The sequence below is a fragment of the Rhinolophus hipposideros genome (genome assembly GCF_964194185.1).
Source record: "Rhinolophus hipposideros genome assembly, chromosome: 8".
Taxonomy (NCBI): domain Eukaryota; kingdom Metazoa; phylum Chordata; class Mammalia; order Chiroptera; family Rhinolophidae; genus Rhinolophus; species Rhinolophus hipposideros.
The window spans coordinates 94,348,668-94,374,081 of record NC_138054.1 but is presented as its reverse complement, the minus strand read 5'-3'; the positions used below and the strand labels follow the sequence as shown (position 1 = coordinate 94,374,081).

At 56.4% G+C, this 25,414-nt stretch overlaps 1 protein-coding gene across 1 annotated transcript; it reads right to left on the bottom strand.

The window, feature by feature from the left end:
• Window positions 1-1,941: 1,941 nt before the first annotated feature.
• Window positions 1,942-25,184, bottom strand: TTC34 (tetratricopeptide repeat domain 34). The gene is made up of 9 exons (XM_081055825.1): window positions 25,081-25,184; window positions 23,436-24,261; window positions 16,520-17,354; window positions 15,101-15,326; window positions 13,744-13,948; window positions 12,297-12,463; window positions 8,188-8,458; window positions 7,160-7,374; window positions 1,942-3,831 (listed from the first exon to the last, which is right to left on the bottom strand). Exons 2-9 carry the CDS (start codon window positions 24,214-24,216, stop codon window positions 3,304-3,306), a joined length of 3,228 nt encoding a protein of 1,075 aa, XP_080911951.1. The 5' UTR covers window positions 24,217-24,261; window positions 25,081-25,184; the 3' UTR covers window positions 1,942-3,303.
• Window positions 25,185-25,414: the final 230 nt, after the last annotated feature.

The following is a 25,414-nucleotide window of genomic DNA, read 5'->3' as shown; positions in this document are numbered from 1 at the left end:
GTCTTAAGCCTCTCTCACTATAGAAATTTTGTCTCCTTTTCCCTAGTTTCTTAGCTCCTTAGCTTTGATTACTCTCCTAACCAGTTTCTGAATCCTAGACTGAAGATTGCTCCTAGCCTGAATCACAGGATGTCTCTCAAATAACCACTAAAAAGCCTGTGACTTCCCAACATACCCCAAGCCATTCCGGGGGCTTGGGGTAATTCCCAACTCTTGGATAATTCCATCCCAGAAACCAAATAGGATTTAACATTCCCCCAGGCCAGTATGCTTGTTGATTGTAATCACTGAAGCCTAATGTTCTTTCCAACCCATTCTGGGCCCAGCTTGAGAACAACTGAAGCCACATAAATAACTGGTTGAATGGCCACAGGCTCTAGAGAGCTAACAGATTTATTAATTAAAATCTCTTTTTCCACATTCAGGGGCCTTGGGAATACAGAGGATACCCCAGCAAGATTGCCAGTCACAACCAAAGAAGCCAATATGGTTTACCAGGCAGATCCTGAGACCCCTTCCTCTCATCTGAGATCAGACAGGGCGGGAGTTCTGTGAATCCCCCAATAGGTAGGGACAGCTCTACGCTCCTGCCCAGCAGGAAGCAGATACAGAACAGACCTGTCCCTCAAATTCCCACAGAGATTTTATGGGGATCACTGTTTCTCAAGGGAAAAACAAGGCAGGCAGTTAGAGATAGGCATGTGTCTCTGCATTACCGCCCAAAAGACCTCCCCTCTCTGTCCAAAACTTCCCCTTTTCATTGTAAACAAATGGGTACAAGATACCCAACTAGATCAAACCGGCCACTCCCACCTGCGCAGTTTAAAACAGATGACGTAATAGCCTCTTGTCAATCACAAGTGTCAATCAGGTGGTCCTACACCAGGAAAGGAACAGCCCATTGAGAGAAAAAAGGATAAAAACTGCAAGTCCTCTCCAGTCAGGCCCTTTTTGAGCCCGGGCCCTTGGCCCTTTGGGCCTTTTTGCCTTTTGAGCCTCTTCTTTTGCTCGGCCTGCTCCAAACTCCTTGGAGTGTATTTTTTTCTCCTAATAATGTCACCTTGGGCCCTTGAGCCATTCACTACGGCTTGGGTCCACTTCTATTTCTTTGAAGTGTATTATCTCTTCTAATATTACTCTTTCACCACTTTATTTCTGTGTCTCGTTCAATTCTTTGCTCGAGACGCCAAGAACCTGGACGTTGTGTCGAGAAGGGCCCCCCCTCCAGTAACACCAGAGTCAGTTAAGTAATATTTTCCGAGGAACTAATCCATTTCATCCAGGCCTTCAAATTTATTTACATAGAGCTGAGAAAAGTAATTTCTTACCATTCTTTTCGTTTCCTCTGTATCTGTCACTTTGTCCTGGTCACTTTTAAAAATTTTGTGCCTGTCGTGGAAGTGCCTGACTTTAAACTTTGGGTTGCCATTTCGGAAGACATCCATCTCAAATAAACTTATCGCACAACCCCCAGATAAGGAACTAGGCCACCCTCACACAAGAAGTTCCTCTTTCAGAAAATCCTGGGGACCCGGATGACTGACGGCTTAGGCGACCTGCCTCTAGTCTCCAGAGACCTAATCGCCTCTCTTATGCTCCAGCTTAGACAATAATGAAGGACCCCACAAAACCCAACACTCCACTCGAGGACCCTCATCAAGGGAGAGCCCCAGGCCCACACACTTTCTCTACCCTTGACCTTGCTGTGTGGCCCAGGGGAGCTGCGCACCCTCCAGGACCTGTGAGTAATAAATCTTGTTCTTCCAAGTTCCCTGATGGCTTTTGCTGGTGTGTCCTGACATCACACTAACTGCAACACTAGCTCCAAAAGGGGACATGTCTGTGGGGCCCAGGGAAGGGCCCCAGGCATTCCTAGCCGAGACAGTCACTGTCAACAGGCTAGGATGACACAAACATCTCTGTGCTTTTTCCTTCTTTCTTGTCTGCGATTGGCTCATCTATTTTATCGTATTTTTGAATAATCATATTTTGGATCTAGTAGTGCTTCCATTTTTCTATTCCGAATTGACTCATTCCTGCTTTATCCTTACAGATTCCTGCCTTCTGCTGTCATTTGTGTGCCAGAATAAGGGGAACTCTCGGGGCCTGAGCCAACCCCGGCACTGCTGTAGCTAGGCATGTGTGCTCCCAACTGTTTTTGTTACTATGCGCATTTGTCAGACATTCTGCAATGCCAGATTTGATTCCCTTTGGACACAAGACTTGTTTCACGTGCAGGGAATTTTTAAAAATTAACTTCTAGCTTTAATTGTTGAGATTGGAGAGGCAGCCTATGCCATATCGTGACTATTTTCTCAGAAACCTAGTATGTGGTGCCTTTGTGAAAAGCAGGGGCAGCTCTCTTCTCGGATAAGAGTTCGATTCCCACCAGTCTGTCCCACCTTAGCATTTTGTTACAGAGGCCGTCCGGGGCCTGCTAGTTTTGTCCATTTGAGTGCCATGGTGTGATGTTGGGGTAACCGTCAGCTGTCACATGTACCTGCAGACTGTGGATGTGGGACAGTTCCCTGAGGCAGGCTGGGGCTGGAGGGGAGGGCACGGGGCAGGATAGACTTTGCCTGGGGAGCTGGGGAGGGCGAGTCCCTCTGGAGGGTCCCAGGTTGTCTTCTGCAGAGGAACCCGCCCCAAGCTGGGAGCCGGGTACGGTTCCTCGACAGCCCACCAACTTGACTGTGGGCTGTACGAATCGCTGGAACTTTCCAGCCTCAGCTTCGCAAACGGGACGAGGTTACTTCACAGGGTTTCCAGGTAGAAAGAGAAAGCAATCACTTTCTCTGTTTGGCATGGTCCCCAAGGCCGTGGGTGGTGGGCTTGGGAACTGGGCTCCCCAGGAGAACTTGATGAAAGCATGGGTCTCAGCTGGGTGGCCTGGCTGAGGAGTTCGGTCCTTGGGGGGCTCAGAGCCTTCCAGGGCTGCAGGAGCCTGGTGTCAAAGGCCAACTCACAGGGAAGGGCTTCCTGGGCGGTACCATTTCCCCAGGGCCACCTGGGGGCCCTGCATTCATCCTGTCCAACCTGCAGGTCCAAACCCAGGGGCCAAGAACTGAGGCTGCTTCTTGCAGCAAGGGGCTCTGAGCCTCCCGGACCAGTCACATTCCAGGCCTGCGGGATGTTCTCTGTTCTCCCAGGCTGCTTGTTCAACACTGACCCCCCCCCCCAGGGCTAGGAAGGCTGGGAGCGTGGGGTGAGCACCTCCCTGATTTGAGGGCAGGGTGCACTCCAGGGTCTGGATATCGGATGAGAATGACAGGGTGGCCCTGTGACGGCCTGGGGAGGGTGGGCTCAGTGGAGCCGGCAGCCTGAGGTTGCCTCCCTCCGGATTCTTGCCTTCAGCCTCTTCAGGCCGCTGTGCTCGGGGTCCACGAGGAGGCCGCTCTCTGCAGCCGTCCAGGCCTCTGTGTAGCGCTGCTCCTCCAGGCAGCGCTGCCCATGACACAGGAACACACAGGTGGTGGGGCCCCGGCCTGGCCGCTCCCACAGGCTGCTCTGGGCTGGGGTGGGTGACAACTTGAGGGCCTGTGCGAAGGACCGTGCAGCCCTGGCCTCGTCCCCCAGGCTTAGGAGCAGGCGGCCCCTGGAGCACAAGTCCTCAGCCCTCATCCGGACGTCACAATCCCCTGTATCCTCCCGGAGCACGCGGTCCAGGTCCCCAAGTGCCCGGCCAAACTCCTGCAGCTCGGTCAGGCAGGTGACCCTCAGGCGCAGGTGACGGGTCCTGCCACCACTAGCCAGGACGGCCAGTGAGCAGTAGCCCAGTGCCTGGCAGGGCTGCCCTGAGTTCAGGAGGGTGCTGGCTTCCTGGGCTGCTGTCTGCAGAAGGGAGACAGGGAGTGTGGCTCAGTCCAGAACACTGCAGCCCCTCCCTGCAATCCCACCACCCTGAAGCTCTCCAGCCTGCTAGGCTCCCCTCCTCACCTCCCTGGTCCTCCCCCTTTTCACAGCCCTACTGCTCTTCTCACTTGGGTGACCTACTCCTTCTGCTACTCTCTGCAGTCACCTCTCCACAGGTCCTTCTGATGGGCCACTGTCCTGGCCGACCTCCTACCCTGTCTGCCCTCCCAAGGTTGCCCCATCCTGGGGAAAAGTAGCAAAGCCGTCTCTGCCAGCCTGGTCCTTGAGTCCAAGGTCAGGAGGGGCCTTCTGAGCACTGGTGGGTTTCTCACTATCTTCCCACAGAGCGTCAGAGTTGGGGAGAAAATACGGTCCTGCTGCTCCCTTCACCCTGTGCCCACAGCATTTTGCTCCAGCATCTGCCAGCACGACCCCGGGTGCTAGGGCTCCCCGATTGCCCCTCAGGCTCACCGTCCTTTTCTGAGTGTAGCTAAAGCCCACCCTCTAAACCACCCCTCTCCAACCACCTGCGGCTAAGGCCACTGGCCTCACATGGCTCCTCTTCCCAAGGTCCCACTGTGCCTCCCACTGAAGGATAAGGCCCACTGTCCCTCCCTCTTTTCTCCGCAGCCAGCGGCTTGTACCAATGACCCGTCCCCGCCATGTGACTTAGGCACAGGGCACCCCAGCACTCAGCAGGGACGCTGTCTGGGGGTGCAAAGGCCGGGCTGGGATGCAGGCATGTGCGCTGGCAGGTGGACGGAGGCGCGGCCAGGGTCAGTGCCAGTGCTCGCGGCCTTGCTGTTGGGGTTGCCTCCCGGGGTTCGCGGTTCTCTTCTCGCACCAGGCGGACAGCGCACGGGGACAGCGGGCGCCGGGGCCCGGGCGGAGCCCATCTCGCTTCCTGCTGTGTGACACTGACCAGCGGCTCGACCTCTCTGTGCTGAACCGCCTCGCAGACGCAGCGCCCTCCCGACCGGCTCCGCGGGATCCCGGTTCAGGGGAGAGGCCGCCGGATGCGGGGACGGACCACTTCCGGTTCCCTTCCGTGGGGGCCCGCGTTGCCGGGCAACGGCCGCGCGTCGCGCCTATTGTCCCGGAAGCCGAAACCTGCCTTCAGGCGGCGGGGCGCAGCCCCTTCTGTGCTGGAGACCCCCCCGTTCTGTGCTCGAGACCCCCCCCGCCCCTTCTGTGCTCGAGACGCCCCCGCCCCTTCTGTGCTCGAGACCCCCCGCCCCGCCCCCTCTGTGCTCGAGACCCCCCGCCCCGCCCCCTCTGTGCTCGAGACCCCCCCACCCCGCCCCTTCTGTGCTCGAGTCACCCCCCTTCTGTGCTCGAGACCCCCCCCCGCCCCTTCTGTGCTCGAGACCCCCCGCCCCGCCCCCTCTGTGCTCGAGACCCCCCGCCCCGCCCCTTCTGTGCTCGAGACCCCCCCACCCCGCCCCTTCTGTGCTCGAGACCCCCCCCGCCCCTTCTGTGCTCGAGACCCCCCCCCCGCCCCCTCTGTGCTCGAGACCCCCCGCCCCGCCCCTTCTGTGCTCGAGACCCCCCCACCCCGCCCCTTCTGTGCTCGAGACCCCCCCCCGCCCCTTCTGTGCTCGAGACGCCCCCGCCCCTTCTGTGCTCGAGACCCCCCGCCCCGCCCCCTCTGTGCTCGAGACCCCCCGCCCCGCCCCCTCTGTGCTCGAGACCCCCCCACCCCGCCCCTTCTGTGCTCGAGTCACCCCCCTTCTGTGCTCGAGACCCCCCCCCGCCCCTTCTGTGCTCGAGACCCCCCGCCCCGCCCCCTCTGTGCTCGAGACCCCCCGCCCCGCCCCTTCTGTGCTCGAGACCCCCCCACCCCGCCCCTTCTGTGCTCGAGACCCCCCCCTTCTGTGCTCGAGACCCCCCCCCCGCCCCTTCTGTGCTCGAGACCCCCCCCCGCCCCCTCTGTGCTCGAGACCCCCCGCCCCGCCCCCTCTGTGCTCGAGACCCCCCCACCCCGCCCCTTCTGTGCTTGAGTCACCCCCCTTCTGTGCCCAAGACCCCGGCAGGCCACTCCTCTGGGATCCCCGGGCTCTGCGGCCCCTCCTGAGCTCCTGGTACTGATGCCAGCGTCTCACTGGTTGGCTCCCTCAGCCCCGGGGCAGCTGTTCCCTCTGCATTCCCAGTTGCTCTTTGCTCTTTCTGTCCCTAACGCCCGCGAGGCGGGTCCTCTATTAACTCCCCTCGCTGAAGCACCTATGTGATGTCTTTCCCTGGTGATACAGCCCACTAGAGCCGTGGGCGAAAGGCAGCATCGGGAGGTGAGAGTTGCCCGGGCAGCACTGGGTTCCAGTCCGAGGCTCCCTGACCTCAGCCCCCTAGGCTCCCGCCCCTGCTGGTGGTCCCTTCACCTTCCTCCCCTCAAAAGGCTAAATTCAGCCAAGGCAGGGGGAGTCCACTGCAGCTTCAGTTCCCCAGCCCTGCCCTCCTAGCCACCTGGAGGGTCCTGCCTCCAGCCAGTGAAGGGGGCAAGGTGGTCAGCCCAGAATCCAGGACAGCCTGCCCTGCGCCCGCCCCGGTCCCCGGCCCCACATGCTCCTGTCAGATTGGCTTCTGTTACAGCTTGGGCCAGGAACCTCCCCCCACTGCAACCCTCTTCACGTCAGCGGAACCATGTCAGCCCCTTTCTTGAACATTCTGAGCTGTTGTTGCCTTGGCCTGTCACCATCAGGGTCTCACCTCCAGGGCCACTCACTACCCACTGCTCTGTTCTAGGGTCTTCCTGACACACTTGCGGAAGCGAACCCCCCACTGTCTTCCCTGAGATTCCAGGGCTACAGGGCGGGGCTGGGGCCCCACGCAGTACCTGGTGGCAGGTGTTCATACATTCTTGTCAAATAAACAGTGGGAGGAAGTATCAGCCAGCCAAAGAGGCAGCAACCCAGCCCATTCCTTCAGGGCCCCTCAGCTCACCACCTGCAGGAACCCACCTCCCACTCGTGCTCTCACAGGGAGGGACATGCCTCTCCTGTCCTGACCTGGGCTTGGGTGGGCTTCCTGTGAGGGCCAGGTGCTCCTGGACGGCTTGGCCTGGCTCTGAGGAGGGGGTTTCCTCCTTCTCCCCCTCCCAAGTCAGCTGAGGCTTATTTGTCGCATGCAAAGAAGCTGGAGGTCACTGGGGTTGTCAGGACTTGAGATGGCCAGACCTGGGTGCCTCCTGCTTGCACCCCCACCCATTCCACACCCGAGTGGAATCAGCACACAGGGAGTGCAGAGCTGCCCCAAGCACTGGGTGCTGGGGTTGGGGGGGCTGGAGTGGGGCTCCGAGGGGTGCTGTGCACACCTGGGCAAGGCTCTGCCGCTCCGAGGACTCCAGGGGACGCAGCAGGAAGCTGAGGTCCCTGGTATCCGTCTCTGCCAGGCACTGCAGGTCCCGTGCCGCGGCTGGCACATCTCCTTTCTTGAGCCTGAGCAGGCCCCGCCGGGCCTGGGCTGCCTCTGACAGTGGTGTGGGGTGCAGGATTTTTTGCAGGTGGGCGCCAGCCTCCTCATAGCTGCCTATCAGGGATTCAGGAAGGAAGAGTCAGGGTGGGGCTGGGGCTGGGGGCAGTGATGTGGGATTCGCCTGCAGCAACTCTTCTTACTCTGTGTTGGCTTGGGGAGCAGCAGGCTGATGGAGGGCTCAGCCCTGGGAGGAAGAGCCTGGAGCAGAGGGACATGGTGACACCATGCCTGTCACATGGACTCTCCTGCTACCAGTACCCCCACCTGGGTTGGTCACTCGAGTCTGTGACTCCTCAGGCTGGGCAGCGCCATCTGAGCCCCTCACTGTAGTTACCACAAAGGTCTGCTTTCCCCCGGCATCTGTGAGCAGGGCAGCATGGGGTGGGAGAGACCCCCGGTCCCCCTGAAGGTGGGCACACCTCACAGGCTTGGAGGTGAGGATGACAGGCCAGGGAAATGCGGGCCGCACAGAGTTCGCCCCTTTCAAGTTAGTGCTGAAACGTGGTCAGGGTTTTGCAGGAAAGGCTGACATTGTGGCACATGTGAGAGTAAGACAATCCTGCTGGAAGGGCCTGAGTCTTGATCAATATCTGCTGAATAAACAAGTTACTGAGGCGGCCTGGACGTTGGAGCCTTGTCTGAAGCCTGAAATCACTCCTTCGTTTCGCCTCCCTACAGGCAAAGTAATGTAGGTGACCGAGAGCTAGAGACACGTACACACCAGGGACCAGGTCCCAGGAACCGGGATTCGGGATGGAAGGGACCTTAGAAGCCTGAGTCCAGGGCCTCATTCTCTCATTTTACAGAGGAGACTCCAGGGGTGAGAGGAGCCGGGACACACACCACTCTGCCCACGCTCATACATACCCATGGCAATGAGCACATCTGCCAGGAGGATGTGCCAGCTTAGCTGCCGGGCATCGATTTGGATCAGCGCCTCCCCCACAGCAAGGAGGCCCTGGAAGTCGCCATCGCTGAGGGTGGCCCTGGGGTCTGGCAGCTGGCTCAGGAGGGCCCGGCAGCGGGAGGACAGACCCTGTGTGATGAGGGCCTGGGCCTCTGGCTTCAGAGAGCGAATCTCAGGGACCGCAGCGTGTGAGTCGAGCTTCAGAGCTGAGAAGATGTCGTCCACGGCCTCCTGTAAGGGGCAGGGCAGGGTGGATGGCAGAAGTCGTCTCAGCTAGATATTTGTCAAGTGTTTGTTCCCCAGTGTCTGGGCATTGGCAACACCAGGAAGGGTAGATAGCCCAGTGCCTGTCCTTCCACAAATGGGGGGGGGTTGGTCAGCCAAAATGAGCGCCCATCTGGTGAGCGATACAGGGCAGAGGAGGGGGACACTGTGGCACATGTATCAGAACTCTGGGAGGGACAGATGGTCTGGAACCAGGTTGGCACTGATAAAGACCCCGCTATGGCACAGAAGGGCTTGAGCACCTGCAGGGCAGCGAGCACGTGGGTGGGACAGCCCGGCAGCTCGGGGACAGGAGGCTGGGAGGGGTCCCGAGGCCCTGACTCCGCTGGGGAAGCACAAGACAGCCTTGCCGGTCAGTGAGTCACTTGTACCCAACCTGGGACCTGGCCAGCAGGCGGGAACCATGGAGTCATCCTCAGGTTCATTCTTGTTTTTCTCGTTGTCGTTTTGTGTGTGTGTGTGTGCCTTTGTTTCTCCCTTTCTACCTTCTTTTGGATCAACTGAGTATTTTTAGTATTTTCTTTTAATCCCTCCATTAATCTTTTAACTCTGCCTCTTTTTAATATTTTTTTAACAGTTGCCCTATAAGTTACTGCATGTACTTTTAACTTACCACAGGGCATGCAGACTGAATAAAGCACTGCTTCATGGAGGATGTAAGAACCACACAGTACATCTCACTCACCCTCATCCTTTCTGATGTAGATAGCTTCGTTCAAAGAAATTCAGACAAGGAATAAAAGTATTATTTTGGATTTAAATACGCTCCTTATTTCTTCCAGCAGAGAATTTCCGTCAGGTGTCAATTCTTTTCAACCTCATCCACTTTCTCATCTCGTCTGCTGGCGATGAGTTTCCTCAGCTTTCATTTTTCTGAAAACATCTTTGATTTCACTCTTATTTTTGAAAGGGATTTTAACTGGACAGAGAATTCTGGGCAATTCTTTTTTCTTTTAGTGCTTTAAAGATACTACGCCATCCCAGTTTTCTGGCTTCCGTGGCTTCCGTGACAAGCCAAGTCAGTTCTGCTATGCTGCATGTGACATTTCTCTTTCCCGCCAGCTGCCTTTGCGATGTTCTCTTTACCTTCAGTTTTCAGAAATCTGACCAAGCTGTGCCTAGTGTGGCTCTCTTCATGGTCATCACATATCAGTACACATGTAGGTGAAGAAATAATGGTGGCGAGTTTCCCAAGAAGCACAGCAACCCCCAAGATGATGAACATGAAGAGAACCACAGCTGGGCACGTGTTGGTTATATACGTATATCTCCCATTCTTTCTCCTCGGGGACTCCAATTATACATATGCTGGACGGCTTGGAGTTGTCCCAGAGTCCACTGAAGCTCCCATTAAAAAAAAAAAATCCCTTTCCCCACCTCTGCCCTTCAGACCGGGTAATTTATATTGGTCCATCCTTAATTTCACTGACCCTTTCTTTGTCAGTTTCCAATCAGCTGTTTAGTCCATCAGTACATTTCAAATTTTAGATAGTATACCTTTCAGTTCCAGAATTTCCATTTGATTCTTCTTTACAGTTTCCATTTCTCTGCTAGGATTCCCCATCTGTTCACTCATTATAACAAGTTTTTCCTTTAAGTCCTCTGCATGCTTATAATCGCTGCTTTAATGCCTTTTTCTAAGTCCAATATCTGAGCCACCTCGAGGTCTGTGTGTATGGAGTACTTATTTTCCTGACTATTGGTCACATTTTCCTGGTTCTCCGTGTGTCTTGCAGTTTGAGTTGTGCTGGACTTTGTGGATGGTATGTTGTAGACAGTCTGGATTACATTGCTGCCCGGTAAAGGGTGTTGGGATTTGTTCTGGTGGGCAGTTAGATCACTGGGGGATCGTTTTGGTCCTCCTAGACTTGGTTTTGTTCCTTGTGGGGGCAGGTCCATTTCCGTTTTGAACTTAGTCCTAGGGATGAGCTTTAGTTTAGGGTCTGGCCTTTACTTGACTTAGAGCGTGGTCTCCACTGACTGCCCAATGTGTTCAGAAAGGTCTCTGCTCTGGCTGAGTCTCCAGCCCTGCCTGACCCTGGGGTCGCCATTCAGCTGTCAGCCCCAGCACAGGTGAGCTCTGCTGTCTCCTGTGTCTTGCCCTCACATGCAGCCCAGCCCTCAGACAAGGATCCACTGGGAATTCCATGAGGACGTCCCTCCTCTGAGCAGTCCCCTCTTGTCCTTTGTCTGTCCTTGCAATTTCAGCCACCGCAGCAGCCTGGAACTCCAGTCTCTGCCGCCTCAGCTCAGCAAGTCCACCTCCTTGTGCAGTGGCGGCAGGAAAGGCTCCCAAGCAGAAAGGCAGGTTAGTGTGGGGCTCGCATGGGGCTCACCTCATGTGGTTGCCCTTCTCTTGGGGGTCATAGCTCCCACTGCCTGCTGTCTAAGACCTGAAGACAGCTGTCACATATTTTATCCAGCTATTTTGTTTCCAGCAGGCCAATACCAGTTATTCCCTCCTAGACATGCCCAGATGTGTCTCAAGTCCAGGTCTGAGTTCTCCTGGAGCAGGTGTGTGGGGATGCCGGTCTTGAAGACACAGAGCCCTGAGGTGGGCCGCTGGAAGGATGGGCCTCTCCGACCTTCCCACTCCAGGGCCTGGGCCCATCCTGTCTGTAGTGCTGGCCACTGGTAACCCCTGATTGGCTGGTCACCTTTGCAGGGAAAAAGCCCAATTCTGTGCTGACTTGTTGGAATCCCAGCTGCCATGTACATCACAGGCCAGACACCAGGCTGAGTGTCTGGCAACACTGACCAGGAGCAGAAAGGTCCCGGGCTTGAAGGGGTTGGGGCAGGCCTTGCTCCCACCCTCACTCCCACATCCTGACTCTCGACATCCAGGCTGGCTTTCCCTGCCACGTGTCCTGTTGCCCTGCACAGAGTGGGAGGGGAGACATTTCTGAGGAGCTGCTGGCAGGTTGAGAGCACCCAGGGCCGGGTTTCCAAGGACCCCCTGCAGCAGGGGCCCTCCTGGCCGAATCCCTTGTCTGTTTTGTGGGCTTGTCCCTGTGAGCCACAGATGCTTGCCCAGCACAGGGAGAGGCATGCAGGGAGGGCTGGGCTCCCAACCCCAAATGCACCCAGACCGGGACAGACATCAGGCTCTCAACGCCCTTGGGGAAACATGCACACCCTGCTGGCTTGGAGCAAGCACCATCTCAAGGAGCTGTTATGTCAGTGGCAGCTTGCATTGTTTATCTTGCCTCCTAGGACTCCAACCTTAAGCAAATTAAGGAACCTGGCAGGCAGGTTGCCTCTGGGCTGCTCTTTTACCCAGCGAAGCATCAGGCAGACAGCCAATTTCAGTCAGTGACATTGCTCTTGGCTGAGAAGTGCCCTTGTCCAGTGCCATTCAGCTGTGGCTGCCTCTGGGCACGTCTTCTCTGGGATAAGCACCTACCCTGCCCCTGCACGGCGACCATCTGAATCTACAGGCCCTGTGCAGGCAGCTCAGGGAAGCACCCAAAATGGCAGCCGGGCTCTCACTATGTTAAGCCAGGGCGCCCCTGGCAGCTCTGAGGGTTTTCACATCCATCCAAGCTGACCAAGACTGGAAGGCACGGACGCTCTTCAGAGGAAAGGAAAGGACCCCCCAAAGCCAGGGATGTGACAAAAAGCTTCCCATGAGCTCCAGGGGTTTTGATGGGCGTCTCATAGTCAAGACGGCCTGCTTCTGCCCCTGCCCCCTTTGTCCTCGGGGGGTGAGAAGGAAGGCAGCACCTGCCCCAAAGCGCCCGCAGCCCACCTGCCCTGTTCCAGGTCGAGAGGGTGGGGCTGGTACCTCCTGCTGGTCCAGGGCCAGCCGCAGCAGTGCCCGACCACACAGCGCCTGTACGTTCCCCGGCTCGGCCCGCAGCACAGAGTTGAAGTCAAACATGGCAGTCTTTTTCTGGCCCAGGAGCCCGTAGCAGCGGGCACGCGTGAGCAGGGACTCACTTGCCTGACTCCCTGGAGGAAGAGGTGTATGGCGTCAGGACCATTTGCTGACCACGGATGGGACAGGTGGGCACAGTGCCTCTGTCTTCATCCAGCATTTACTGTGCCCTTCCTGGTGCCAGGTGGTGGCGAGAACCAGAGGGTGCCCAGGATCTGGGGTCAGCTCAGGGAGCTCACAAACCCCTGGGCACCAAGATACAAGGGAGGCAGCCCAGGTTGATTTGGGGCACGGGCAGCCTGACCAGGAGGGGTGGCACCTGGAAGGCCTGGTAGACAGTCAGAGAGGGCTTCCAGAAGGAGGCGGCACTGCAGCTGCATCTGAAGCGAGGGGCTGGGAGGAGGAAGTCAGGGCTGGGCATGGAAGGGCCGCAAGCATGAAGGTACTGGGAGTGCAGGGAGGAACCCTCCGAATTCTGGGCACAGGAGGCCTCTCCCCAAAGAGGTTGCCACCACCATGCTCCTTCCAGGCGTGTGTCCAGTGATGGACACAGAGAACCATGCTTTGGGCTCTGCAGGACTTTGGGGCATGTCCCTTTCCCCACTAACGTGTGCGGGGTGCAAACTCTGCGCCAGGCACTGACCCAGCTGTCTGAGAACTAGCCCCCTTAATCCTCACTGCCCACCCCACACGCTGTCTCTGTCACCCCACTTGGAGAAGAGCGAGAGAGGGGGTGCCCAGTAAGTGCAGAGCCAGGAGTCCATCAGCCTTACGATCCGAAGTCCATACTTTGAATCCCACGTCCCCCAGGAACTTGCCATGCATACCTGGGAATGTCCCTTCTAGTCACTTTGCAAGGCTCTGGCCAGGCCTCTGCCTGGCACCCAGGGTGGGGCGAGCGGGTTGGCTGGGTGAGGGGGAGGCCAGGCACACACATACACGCAATAGCGAGACGCCCTCACTTTTGCCGGGAAGGGCTTGGGAGCTGGGCCCTCACTTCCCCCGGTTGGAAGGAGAGGAGCTGAGCTGGGTGAAGGGCCTCAGCTGTCCCTCCCACCCTCAGGGCCCAGGGTGTGGGGAAGGCCTAGCTCAGGTCCCAGCATATCCAGCCCCTCTCCCAGGCTTTAGCATGCTTTAAGCTTGCACCAGGGCTTGGGTGCAAGATGCCCTCAGTGAGTGGTCCATGCCCTGTCCACCCAATGGATGTTCCCTGGGTGTGCACACACCCGAGAGCCCTCAACCTGAGTGTCAGCCCGGATACCCTGCTCCCCATCCCTAGCATGGCTGAGGCGCCCCATGACCCCGTGTACCTGTCACAAGATGGGAGCCCTGTGGGTGGGTGGGCAGCTCCTACCTGCAGCAAAGATGGCCAGGGAGAGGTAGGAGATGGCTTCCCTGGTGTGGGCCTCGCCCTCGGCCCCGCCTTGCCGCGCCCGCAGGATGGCCAGGGCCCGAGTATGACAGTGGCACCGCAGCAGCTGCCGGTCCTCGTTGCGGAAGACATCCAGGGTGGGCTGGAGACAGGCCGTATCCCCGGACTGGACCACCTTCTTCACCAGCTGCAGGGGCAGGAAAGTCACCAGTTTCTCCCCGTGCTTTACTTCCAGCCCAGTCCACTCCCATGTTCTTTGCAGGGCACAGCTCATAGGGGCGTGGTTTATTGGATGTGGCTCACGAAGAGGGTGCTCAGGAACTGCGTGTCCCCAGTGTGGAGCACAGGGAAGACTGGGGTCCAGGAGGTGTGAGCGCCCCTCTGGCCAGCTCCTTACTACTTCGTGGCCTGGGCATTGGCGCCTTAGTGTCCCTGAGCCTTGCTTCCATCTCTGTGACGTGGAGGTGGAAATCCAGCAGGTACAAATGAGAAGTGCGAGGAAAGGGGCCTTTCAAATCATAAAGTGACAGAGGGCATCGGGAGTCCTTCAAAAGGTGCTGAGCAAATGCCCTGGGACCAGTGCCCACTCTGGGTGGAGCGAACCCCAGAATGGACATGACCCTGGCACTCAGAGGGGCTCCACTCCAAAGAGATCCCATGATGCTCCTGCTGGCCGCTCACTGAGGACACAGGTCCCAAAGCACCCTTCCCTCCCACCTGTAAGGCCCAGTGCGGGGAGACCAGGCACCCAAACCAGGCCAGGGGGAAGGAGGACTCTGACAGGAGACAGCCCCACATCTCCCCCTGGGATGCCACGTTCTGACCCTGTTCCAACAGGAAGCCTCATAACGCCTGAGGAAGGCGAAGTTCTGCTTTTCCTGGGAGCAGAGGAATGTTGGAGCAGCCCAAGGCAAGCAGGGCCTGAGGGCCTGGGGGCCCCTCTGCCATGCCCTCTTCCCAGTGCAGGGTAAACCCAAGCCGAGTTTATATGGGAGATTTAGGATGAAGCTCGGCTTATACCTGACTCTTGGCCCCTTTTCTTCATAACATAACAAAAGCAAATCCAGAGCGCCTACTACCTGCTGGGGGCCTGCTGGGGGCCTGCTGGGCCCTGGGGCACCTGCTCCAGCTCATTCCTATGACAACTGGCAAGACCAGGCCCAGATGAGCAGCCTGAGAAGTGAGGGACTTGCCAGAAGTGGCAGAGCTGGGGCTGGGACAGGCTGTGCCTGCTTCAACATCCAGGTGTGGGAGCAGAGTGGGGCGTCACGAGGCTCGGTGCCCTGTGCAGAGCGGGGGCCCCATTTCCACCTGCCCTGCTGTGGCCCGCTGCCCTCACCTGGTTGGCGTCGTAGAAGAAGCCCCTTCGAAGTTGCAGCAGGGCCAGCCGCACCAGCACAGGGGCCGCCTGGGGCCTCCGGGGCGGGGCCACCAGGAGCATCTTGTGGGCCTCGTCCAGGCGGCCCATGCGGTACAGGGCGTCTGCCACCAGGAGGCGCGGAGCCTCATCCTCCGCGTCCAGCTCCATCAGGAGCGTGGCCAGCTGGTACACACCTTGGGCGTCCCTGCAGAGAGAGCGCAGGGGAGTGCCGGGCCCTCCCTAGCACTTCCACCTGCCCAGGTCGGCCAGACACAGGCAAGTCCTGTCCGTGTGCCTGGCCCAGGCAGCTCCCTTCCTGCTGGACTGCACAGACCTGGGTGCTATGGAAGGACCCTCGGCCCTCACCCCCTTTCTATCTGCTACCACCCTGTGGGGCAGGCATCTTACAGGTGGGGAATCAGGCTGTGTGCCCACCCTGAGCCAGCCCTGCCTTAGTTCCCTTTTCTGCAAAACCAGGATAACAATATGGGCTTCAGAGGCCTGTTGGAGGCAGAGCGCGGGAACAGGGACGCTTGTTAGGCTGCTGGTGCCCTGGGAATGGGAATGCACTCCCACTGGGAGAAGGGGCCAATTCCTAGAGAGAACAAATACGAGCGGCCCCAACCACACACGTGAAAGTTCCTCCTCACCAGCAAATCAAAGCAATGCAAAGCAAGCAACCAGGGGACAGAGGAAGTGTGTGTGTGTGGTGACATCGCACATGCCCCCCCACTTAGCCCCCAGCTCAGGGATTGAGCTTTGCCACCTCTGGGCAATCAGAGGAGCGCAAATGAGAGCAGGTGCAGACTCGCCACTGAATTGGCAAGGAGTTTGTAAAGGAACCTCAGGGCTGGGTGTGGGGCCACGTGGGGAGCAGCCAAAGTCGTGGACCTGACAGGGGGCGTGCTCCCCGACCCGGGACGCCTCCTCTGACTCCATCCTATGGGACGTCTCCGGGGTGCTTATAACTAAGAGCAGCTCTGGCTGACGCTGCTCTCAGGTTGCGGGGAAACACGTCTCGCTGCAAAGGAGTCTCATCATCTCCTGAGTGAAAAAGGGGGGATGTAAATTGCATACACAGCACAATTCAGGTTGTGAACTGTATTTTATGTGCGCAAAGAGAACCAACTAGAAAGGGTTGCTAACGGTGGGATGATGGGTTTCATTTTTTCATTTCTGTGTTTGAGTTTCTAATTTTCTGCAAGTCGGTCCTTTAAAGTCTCGCTGTCGGGGACTGAGGTCTGGGCCCCGGCCCTAAATCTGCCACCCATGATTTAGGGAAACCACCCAGCTGCTCCCTGCCTCGGTTTGCGTCTGTAAGACTGGAAGAAACACAGCCTGGCTCCTGGCAGGAGCCCAGAACGGCGCAGCCCCGGCGAGCGCAGGGCTAGTTCTTACCCCTCCCGCGCGGCAGCGCTGTCCGTCTCCGCGGCCTTACTCCGGCGGCCCTGCGCGCCCGTGGGTCCCGGGTCCCGCTTCGGCTGTAACATCCTGCGGGCCTCCTCCCGCAGCACCGTCAGCAGCAGCCCGCGCTGGTTCCAGGGCACGTAGGCCTTGGCGACGAGCAGAGCCTCGTCGGGCCGCAGGCGGCAGGCGGTGACATAGTCCAGCGCGCCCAGAAACGCGCTGCCCGCCAGCACCCGCAGCAGCCCGCGCCCGCAGAGCGCCCGCACACAGCCGCTCGGGTGCGGCGGCCCCTGCTCCACCACCGCCTGGAAGTCCTCCCGGGCGCGCAGCGCGTCGCCCACGTGCAGCGCGCAGAAGCCGCGCAGCACCAACAGGGGAGCGCGGTCGTTGGCGTGGTCCCCGGGGGGCGAGGGCCGCAGCAGGCGCTCACACAGCGCCCGCGCGCCCGCCGCCTTCCCGGCCAACAGCAGGCACTCGGCCAGGCGCGCGCCCAGAGCCCGGCGCTCCCGGGCCGGGGCCACGCGCAGCAGAACTCGGAGCGCCCGGGTCACCGGGGCCAGCAGCTCGCGGCCCGAGTCCTCCCGAAGCTCGGGGCGGCTCCGTACCGCCTCCTGGAAGTGGGCAAAACCCACGTCCGCGGCCTCCTGCGCCTGCACCCGCACCCGCTCCCGGTCCTCGGCCGAGAGGAGAGCCTCGAATCGCCTTCGCGCCCCTGAGGGGCTTTCGCGGAAGGCCTGGTGCAGGTCCCCAAGCAGGTCCTGGAGCCCGCTGTCCAGGAAGAAGGCTGCGGCCGCGCGGGTGACCAGCAGGGCGGCCAGACGCTCACCTGGGGGAGAGAACAGAGAGAACAGAGGGTTGGTCCTGCCTGTCGGGCCAGTCCTACCCGCGGGCCACCCCCAGCGCCCCAACTGTCCAGTGCTTCGGACCCTCTGGAGCACCGCTCGGGGAGTCTCCCTCCATCCCAGGACATGGACTTCAGGGTTGAGTTCCCTCTCCTGTGATCAGCCCTAGGGTGGAGCTGAGGTCTGACCCTGCCACCTCGGTAGGGGCTGGTTGTCACTGCAGCATGTTTGTCTCTTGCCTTCTTTGGGCTCCGTTGGGACTCGACACTTCCCTTCTCTGAAACAGAGCTCTCCCCTGTCAGGTCCAGGAAAGAGGGCATGACGTGCCCAATGCCGCTTACGGAGTGGGGGACGCGGGCCACTTACTAGTCTTCTGTGCCTCAGTTTCCTCTTTTGCTTTGGAATGGGATGACCTGGTCTGCACTCACAGGGCTGTGAGGATTAAATGTATCAATGCATGTCCAGTGACTGTAACAGGGTCTGGTGGGTGGCATTACTCAGGGAGGTTTCACAGCACTGAGCGTCACCTCCACCAGCCGCACACTTTGTGTCTGAACACCTTAAACGTGCCCAGTTGATCTCGGGCTTCTGATTGGTGAAGAAAGCTGAGCCGCCCCATCCCCACTGGGCCCCCGGCAGGCACACACTATTGAGGGAATCCCAGGAAACTCAGTGCTGGCAGGAGCTCCAGGTCATGGGCCTCCCCCCTAGATTACAGGTTTAGAAAGTGTTGGTGGGGAAAGGATACTCTCCGAGCCCCAATGAGTCTCGATCCCACATCTCTGAACCTCCACTTTAGTACGTTTTGCACAGCCCTTCAGAATTCTCAAGGAGCTTTTCCTTATAACCTAATGCAGTTGCCACGGCAATAATAACCTTTTGCATTGAAACAGGAGATGGCAAAGCACCTTCACTTCTGCATGGAAGCAAAACTGCCGCACCCTGCCCTGCTGCCATTGTGGGTAAGTGTCACATTACAGCCCAGAGCCAAGTACAAACAGCATCTTGTACCCTGAGGTCAACCAACCAACAAAGCAGCCAGCAGCAGGGTCACCCTGTCCAGTCCTGGTGGCCAAAGTAAAAGAAACTTTGAGCCTTTCCCGTCAGTTACTTGGTCCTAACAACACAACTCTATCCCCAATTTGTGCAGTAGTTCATGGAGCCCCTGGGATCTGGGGGGGGGGCAGTTATTTCTTTACATGTGGAAGTGTGTTCTCTGCTCTGCTTCTGAGACCCCACTTCCACATGTTAGACTTCTAGGGATTGTCCCACAAGGCACTCAGACTCGGTACATTTTCCTTCTGTTCTTCACATTGGATAATTTCTCTTCTGTCTTGAAGTTCACTGCTTCTCCTGCTGTTTCCAATATGAATTTTTCATTTCAGATTTCCAATTCTAGAATTTTCATTTTTAGTGGTTTCTATTTATTCCCTGAGATTGCAGATCTATTCATTCATTATGAGCATATTTTCCTCTAGTCCTGAGTATATTTCTAAGGGTTCCTTTAAAGTCTTTTGAACGCTAATTTCAGCACCTGGAGTATCCCAAGGTCAGTTTCTATTGACTCCTTTTTCTGTTGACCGTGGCTCACAGTTTATTTTCCTGTCTCTTTGCATGTCTAGTCACTCTTTATTGTGTACTAGGAATCTGGCTGATGCTTTGTAGATACTCTGGATTCAGTTAAGTTCCTCTGAAGAAAACATACTTTTATTTTAATAGGCAGTTAAATTGGATAGAATCAAACTCCATATTTTGTCTCTTTGGTGGGCAGCAGTTGAAATCGCCAGTTAGTTCTTGGACCTTCTAATGGCTGCTTTTTCAAGCCACCCAGTCTCTCCCACGTATGTGTAGTTTGGGGATCAGCTGAGGATCTGAATAGATTTAATACACAGATTTTGGGTCTTACCCCCTCTGTGGCTTCCTCCTTTGTAGGACTTCCCTCCTAGTCTTCCAGCCACTTTTTTCTGTCCAGCCTTGAACTCTGTCCTATGACATCCGAAACCAGTAAAACTGCAGCTTTCTGTTTCACGTGGATAAAACCTGGACTGAGGAGTTTCTTTACGCAAAAAGCTGCAAGCACGCAGTCTCATCCTGCACAATCCTCATCTTTCCACTTCCAGTTTCTGCCTTCACTTCATTTGCTCACTGTTCAGTACCTTCAAATGGTTGCATTTTATATTTTGTCTAAATTTTATTGTTATCTGTGGAACACATAGTCTAGTCAAACTAATTCACCATTACTGGAAGCCAGACTCTTCTATTGTTAGACTTAAAAATTTTGGCAATCTGGGGGATATGAAATGCTATCCATTGTTATTTTAATTTTAATTTTCCTGATTACTAACGAGGCTCATTTATTTAAAAATACTTTTGCCTCCCACAATCTGGTGGGTATCTCGTTTTAATTCACATTTGTATCATTACCGTGATGTTGGACATTTTCTACATGTTTCTAGCCATCTGTATTTTCTCTTTTGGGAAATGCTTTTGCCAATTCTAGTACCGCATTTTTTTTTCATTATTGATATGTAGGAATTATTCAAATACTCTGGGCACTAATTTTTTCTCATTGTATATTTTGCAAACATTCTCTCTCTGTTGTGGGTTGTCCTTTCATTTTCTATGGTTATGGGCAAAACAGAAGTTTAAAATTTTTAATTTAGTCAAAGGTATCAAATTATCCTTTATTCTTTCCACTTTTGGTACCTTAAGAAGCCCAGCTGGTCACAGAAGTCTTAATGAGATCCTCTTATACTTTCTTTCAGAAACGGTACAACTCAGCGATTGACATAATCCCCTCGGATTTTAGTTTTTTGCCTGGTTTGAAGTAGATAACCAGCACCACCTACTGGTAGTGCTCCCCTTCTTCCCTATGCTCACTCTTGTGTATTAAGTTCCAGATACATGTGGGTCTGTTTCTGGCCTAATTTGTTTTCTTCATCTTTCTATCTACCCCTTAGCTCAGGAACCTTCTGTATTTGTTACTATAGTCTTGTATTAACTGGGAGAGCAAATCTTTACACCACCACCACCACCACCTTCTTCTCCGTCTTCTCCTTTCCTCTCCCTCCTCCTCCTTCTCCTCTTCTCCTTCTTCCTTGTCTTGTCTCTTATCGGTCTTTTGCTGTTCTGTCATATTATCAAAACTTTCTAACAATCGACATTGCATGTCTCTGCTTGTATAGGTGTTCTTTATTATCTTTTAATAAAGTTTTACAATTTTCTCCTTAAAGTCATATGACTCTGAAATAAATTATTTTCTGATGCGATAGTAAGTAGTATATTTTTAAAACATAAAGTTTCTATTTGTTGCTGGTGTCTTTAAATACAAATGCTTTTTGTATATCCTGTTAAATTCTGTTCCTATGTTTAATACATTTTTGGGTTTTTTTTTTTGGGGGGGGATTTCTACATAACTAATCATATTCTCTGGAATAGTGATAACTTTGTTTCTTCCCTTCTAGTCTTACATGTTTTTCCCCCTTCTTATTGTATTGCATTGGCTAGGATCTCTGGTACAATGATGGATAACTGGGAAAGTGGGCAGCCACCTCGTTTTTTACTTTAAATGGAAGACTTCTAAAATGTTACCACCAAGTATGATATATTTGGTGAGTTTTTGATAGATATTATCTTTCTGCATAGTTCTTAATGAAAAACTTTGAATGCGCGGGAAATGGTTGCCCTGGGTGCTTTGGGAGGATAAGTGCTCAGGGAACCATGGCACGTGGATGTTTACACATTGGGAGGTTTGAGTTAAAGCTATCTGATTCTGTATCTTGTCCTCATACATTGAGTGTCCCTGTGTGTCTAGTTACTAAAAAGAGTACTTTCCAAATTATAGAAGGGTTGCTCAGTGTTTCCAGGGACTTTTGATAAATAACTTTGAGATTAGAATACATTTGTTATGGGAACTACATTTATAAAAAGTTTGTGATAGGAAATTTATTTGTTTACATCATAAGCCACGCTGTGCTGCTGGTGGTGATAAGGTGACTCCCTGTGACATAGATGACTTAGGCTTAATTGACACAGTGATTCTTAGGGAAGATGCTCTTGTCCAGTTCAGAGCCAAGGTTGGACAGAGCCAAGCTTCCTGAGGCGGGTGGGAATGGGGAGAAGCAATGGTTTTCTAGCACACTTGTCCCCTGAGGCTGTAGCCATTTGGAGGTTCTGAATTTCTGCAGGGTCTCTACTGGTCATTAAAGTGGAAGACCCCCTCTACCTTGGGAGTTGCGGAATGTCCTCAGCCTGTGTGCCATTGGCCACTGCTCACCAGCCACTGCATGTTTGTGCTTTGGGCATGGAGGGTCCCCTAGTTTCTCATAAGATTCTTTGTGACTCTGTTGAACATTTTTATACCTTTTACAGTGGGAGGATTTCAGGGTATCTGATCTAGCATATTTCTAGAAACAAATTCACCCGCTCACTTTTCAGTTCTCTCTGTCTGGCCCCCTCCCACACGGGTCACCACCCCTTCCCGCAGCACCCTTAGCAGATGCTTTCTGTCCTCTCTTCATGGACGTCACAGCAGCAGCTGTCAGTGCAGTGCACCCCTCTTCATCCTGCAAACGCCCTCCGTGTCTGGCCCTCACCATCACCCTGCAGGCCTCTCAGTTCCCTCCTTCTTCTTGTCCTCCTGTCCTCTTTGCTGGGTCTTATTTTGGGGGGCAGTATGGTGGGTGATTAGGAGCACCCCGGGGGTCAAATTTCAGCCTACCATAAACACTCCGGGAGCCCCGGCCGTGCCCTTGGGCACTGGGGGTGTGGTTGCACCTATCACCAACGGGGGCTGAGCGAATTGAATGAAAATGTGTATTAAACCCTTAAAATGCGGTTCACCGTTAGTGTTCAGTGGTGGCCAGTAACGTGCCGTTCCCCACCTGTGGGTGTCCGGCTGCCCCACTCCCTCCTCCCTGCTCGCTCCCTAACTGGGTCCTTGACTTTAAATCCCTTCTTTGTGTGGACACATCCAAAACCACTTCTTCAAACCAAGCCCCCTCCCATCGCAAGGCTCATGTGTTTGGCTGCCTAGTGACATGTGAACTTGATTGGCTCAGGGACATCTTTTTGAGCACTTAGTGGCGACACCATTTTAAGGATTTTGATACTCGTTTTCACTGAATCTGCCCAGCAACCCTCAGAAGTGGGTGCAGCCACCATCCCCTCGGGGAAAACCCCACAGAGAGGCCACGCAGTTGGGGGGCAGCTCAGACTGCTCGTGCTGGTGGCAGTGTGGCTCCTGACACCCACCCCACTGCCTAGTCCCCACAGAAGGAAGACCGACAAAGGAGCCTCAGGAGCACTATCTCAAACGGGGTGTGCGTAAAACCCCTGCCACCCCCTTTCTTGTCTGCTCCTCCCCTACCCACTGCAATCCAATTGCTGAAGGTGAATTCTTAAAATCATTCTTGACCTTTCTCCACACCCCTCTCTCCACCACTAATACCAAGCACAATCTTATCATTTCTCATTCAGTGATGTCTCAGAACCATCGTCTCTCTCCAACCTGTTTGATCTGAGCATCCGCAATCTCTTGCCTTCTAGCCTCCCGGCTCCCACAGCACATTCTGCACACAGCAGCCAGAGGAAACTTTGTACATGCAACCCAGAGGACCTCACTTCATAGTTTAAAACTCGCCATGGCTTCTTGCTGCTCTGAGGACAATCCAAAGTCCTTTCAAGGCCAGCAGGGCCTTCTGTCTCCCTCTGTCCCCTCCCTTCTGTCAGCCACCGCAGCTCCATTCAGTGGCATGGCCACCCCAAGTTCTTTCTCCCTTAGGGGCCTGGCACATTCTGCTTCTGCTGCCTGGCATCAGCTCAGACGACACCTCCAAGAAGCCTTCCCTGACCACCTGGCTAAAGGAGTACGTTGCACGTTCCATTTCCCAAAGCACGTGTTTTGTTTGCTTCTTTTCTTGGGTGCTCCATTTGTAAGGGCAGGGTCCTGTCCATCTTGTCACTGTGGTGTCCTGGCCCCAGCACAAGCCCCGCACCCACCATAATGAGTACTTAACCATGCTGTGAAGGAATGACCCTTAGGGAGATGTGATTGGCACTCCTACCTTGGGGTCTGCTGCCCGTCGGGTCAGACTCAAGGGCCCGGCTACATGCCGCCCGGCAGTCCTCATACCTGCCGCCGCGGAGCAGAGCTTCAGGTGACAGGGCATTGCTCCAGGTGCCTTCGGGGTCCAGGGCTGCCAGGAGTCTATGGGGGTCGGTCTCCTGCTGGGAGCTGCTGTCCCCAGCCTGCTGGCTCCGTGAGATGTGGTCCTGCAGGCTGCTGACAAGCACGGGGAGGTAAGGCTGCTGGTGGGTGCGGACAAACGCCACAGTCCTGTCGGCGCTGGAGGTGAAGGCCTGGACGTAGTCGGCCAGGCCAGCGTCCACCTGCGTCCCGGACAGGACCCAGGCTAGGGCGCGGGTCAGCCGCAGCTCCAGGCTTTGCTGGGTGTGAGCGTCTAGCAGGGCGCCACACCGCCGCACGACTTCCCGGTGGTGCCCGTGCGCCAGCAGGCCGGCCAAGGAGTGCAGGACCGCGGCAGGGTGGTCCGGGCAGAGGGTGGCCAGGAAGGCAGAGGCCAGGGTCCCGGTCAGGGAGACCACCGCCATGCCGTCCCAGTGGATGGCCGGGATCTGACTGTCACCGCGGCACCAGGCCTCCAGGGTGGCCAGCACGGGTGCCCCCCGAGCGGCGGCCAGGGCAGCTCGGACGCTCCGCACGGCAGAGGGGGCGTGGCAGCTGAAGGCGGCCAGGTAGAAGGCGGTGGCCAGCGGGGGCTCCCCCAGGGCCAGGTGCTGGTCCCCCTCGCGGCAGAGGCTGGCCACAAGCTCCTGGGCCGACATCACGCCCTTGCCCCCGATGGGTCCATGTCCGGTCCTCAGGGGCACCTGCATGGGGGGCGTGGTTACTGCAAAGGCGGTTGTCAGCCCGACAGCCCCGCCCCTCCTCACTGAGACCTCAGGGTCCGCTCTGCGCCTGCCCACTGAGTGAGAGCAAGGTGGTGCTTGCTCTGCAGGCGGTCTCCGCGGGGCTGGGGGCTGCACCAGGGCGCCCGGCCAGGCTCCCGGCCAGCTACTTGCCTCTGGGCCTCAGCTTCCCCCTCTGCAGAGGGACCGGGACTCTGCTCAGCAATCTACCACCTAGGGATACCTGACCCCTGAACACCCACGTGGGGAGGAGTCGGGTGGCCTGAGGGGTCAGGGACCCCAAGTCCTCGCTTCACCTCCTGCCTCCCCCAGCATAGTGCCCCCTGGGAAGGCGGATACCCTCTCCCCAATCAATCCAGTTCACACAGGCGTCCCCCAGACATCTCAGGACTGAGACTCCACACCCCTGCCCACCTCTCACACCTGAGCAATGTGGGGTGGGGGCCAGGTGCTGGGGTGGTGAGGGGCTCTTCCTGGCTCTTGGGTGGAGAGCAATTTGGCCCAGGCCAGGGGTCAGTTCTGAGGTCGGTTTGGGGTCCAGACTCGCCATGCATCTGTCCCTTTCCCAAACCTTACCTGAAGAACTAACTACTCACAGCCCTTTCTCTCCTTGCCCCCCAAGTGCCTGCAGACAAGTCCCCCACCCAATAAATGCTCTCTGACACCCACAGACACGCACTCACGCACGCGCACACACGTGTACACCCAGGCACACACTCACACACGCACACACACATGCATATGGTGCAAACATACATAGGCACACACACTCACACTCGCCTGTGCTCGGAGGTTGTGTCCAGCGCTCGGGGAAGGAAAAGGCGCGCGAGACCCAAATTCGCTCGCGGCGGGGTGGAGGCGCTGTGGGCGCGGTTCCTCCCTGTGGCCCCACCGCCTCCGCTCGGGTGGACCAGGGTGGCGGGTGCGTTTCCCAGGAGAGCGTCAACACCCCACCGCCCGCTGCTCCGCGGCGCCCCCAGCGGCCGCGCGCTCCCGCCGCGGACCCTGCCCTCCCCACCCGTCACCTGTCACCTCCGACCCTGCTCCCTTCTCCGCCCCCGCTCCTCCCCCCGCCCCCCGCCCTTTCCCGCACCCCACAGGCGGGAGCTCAAGG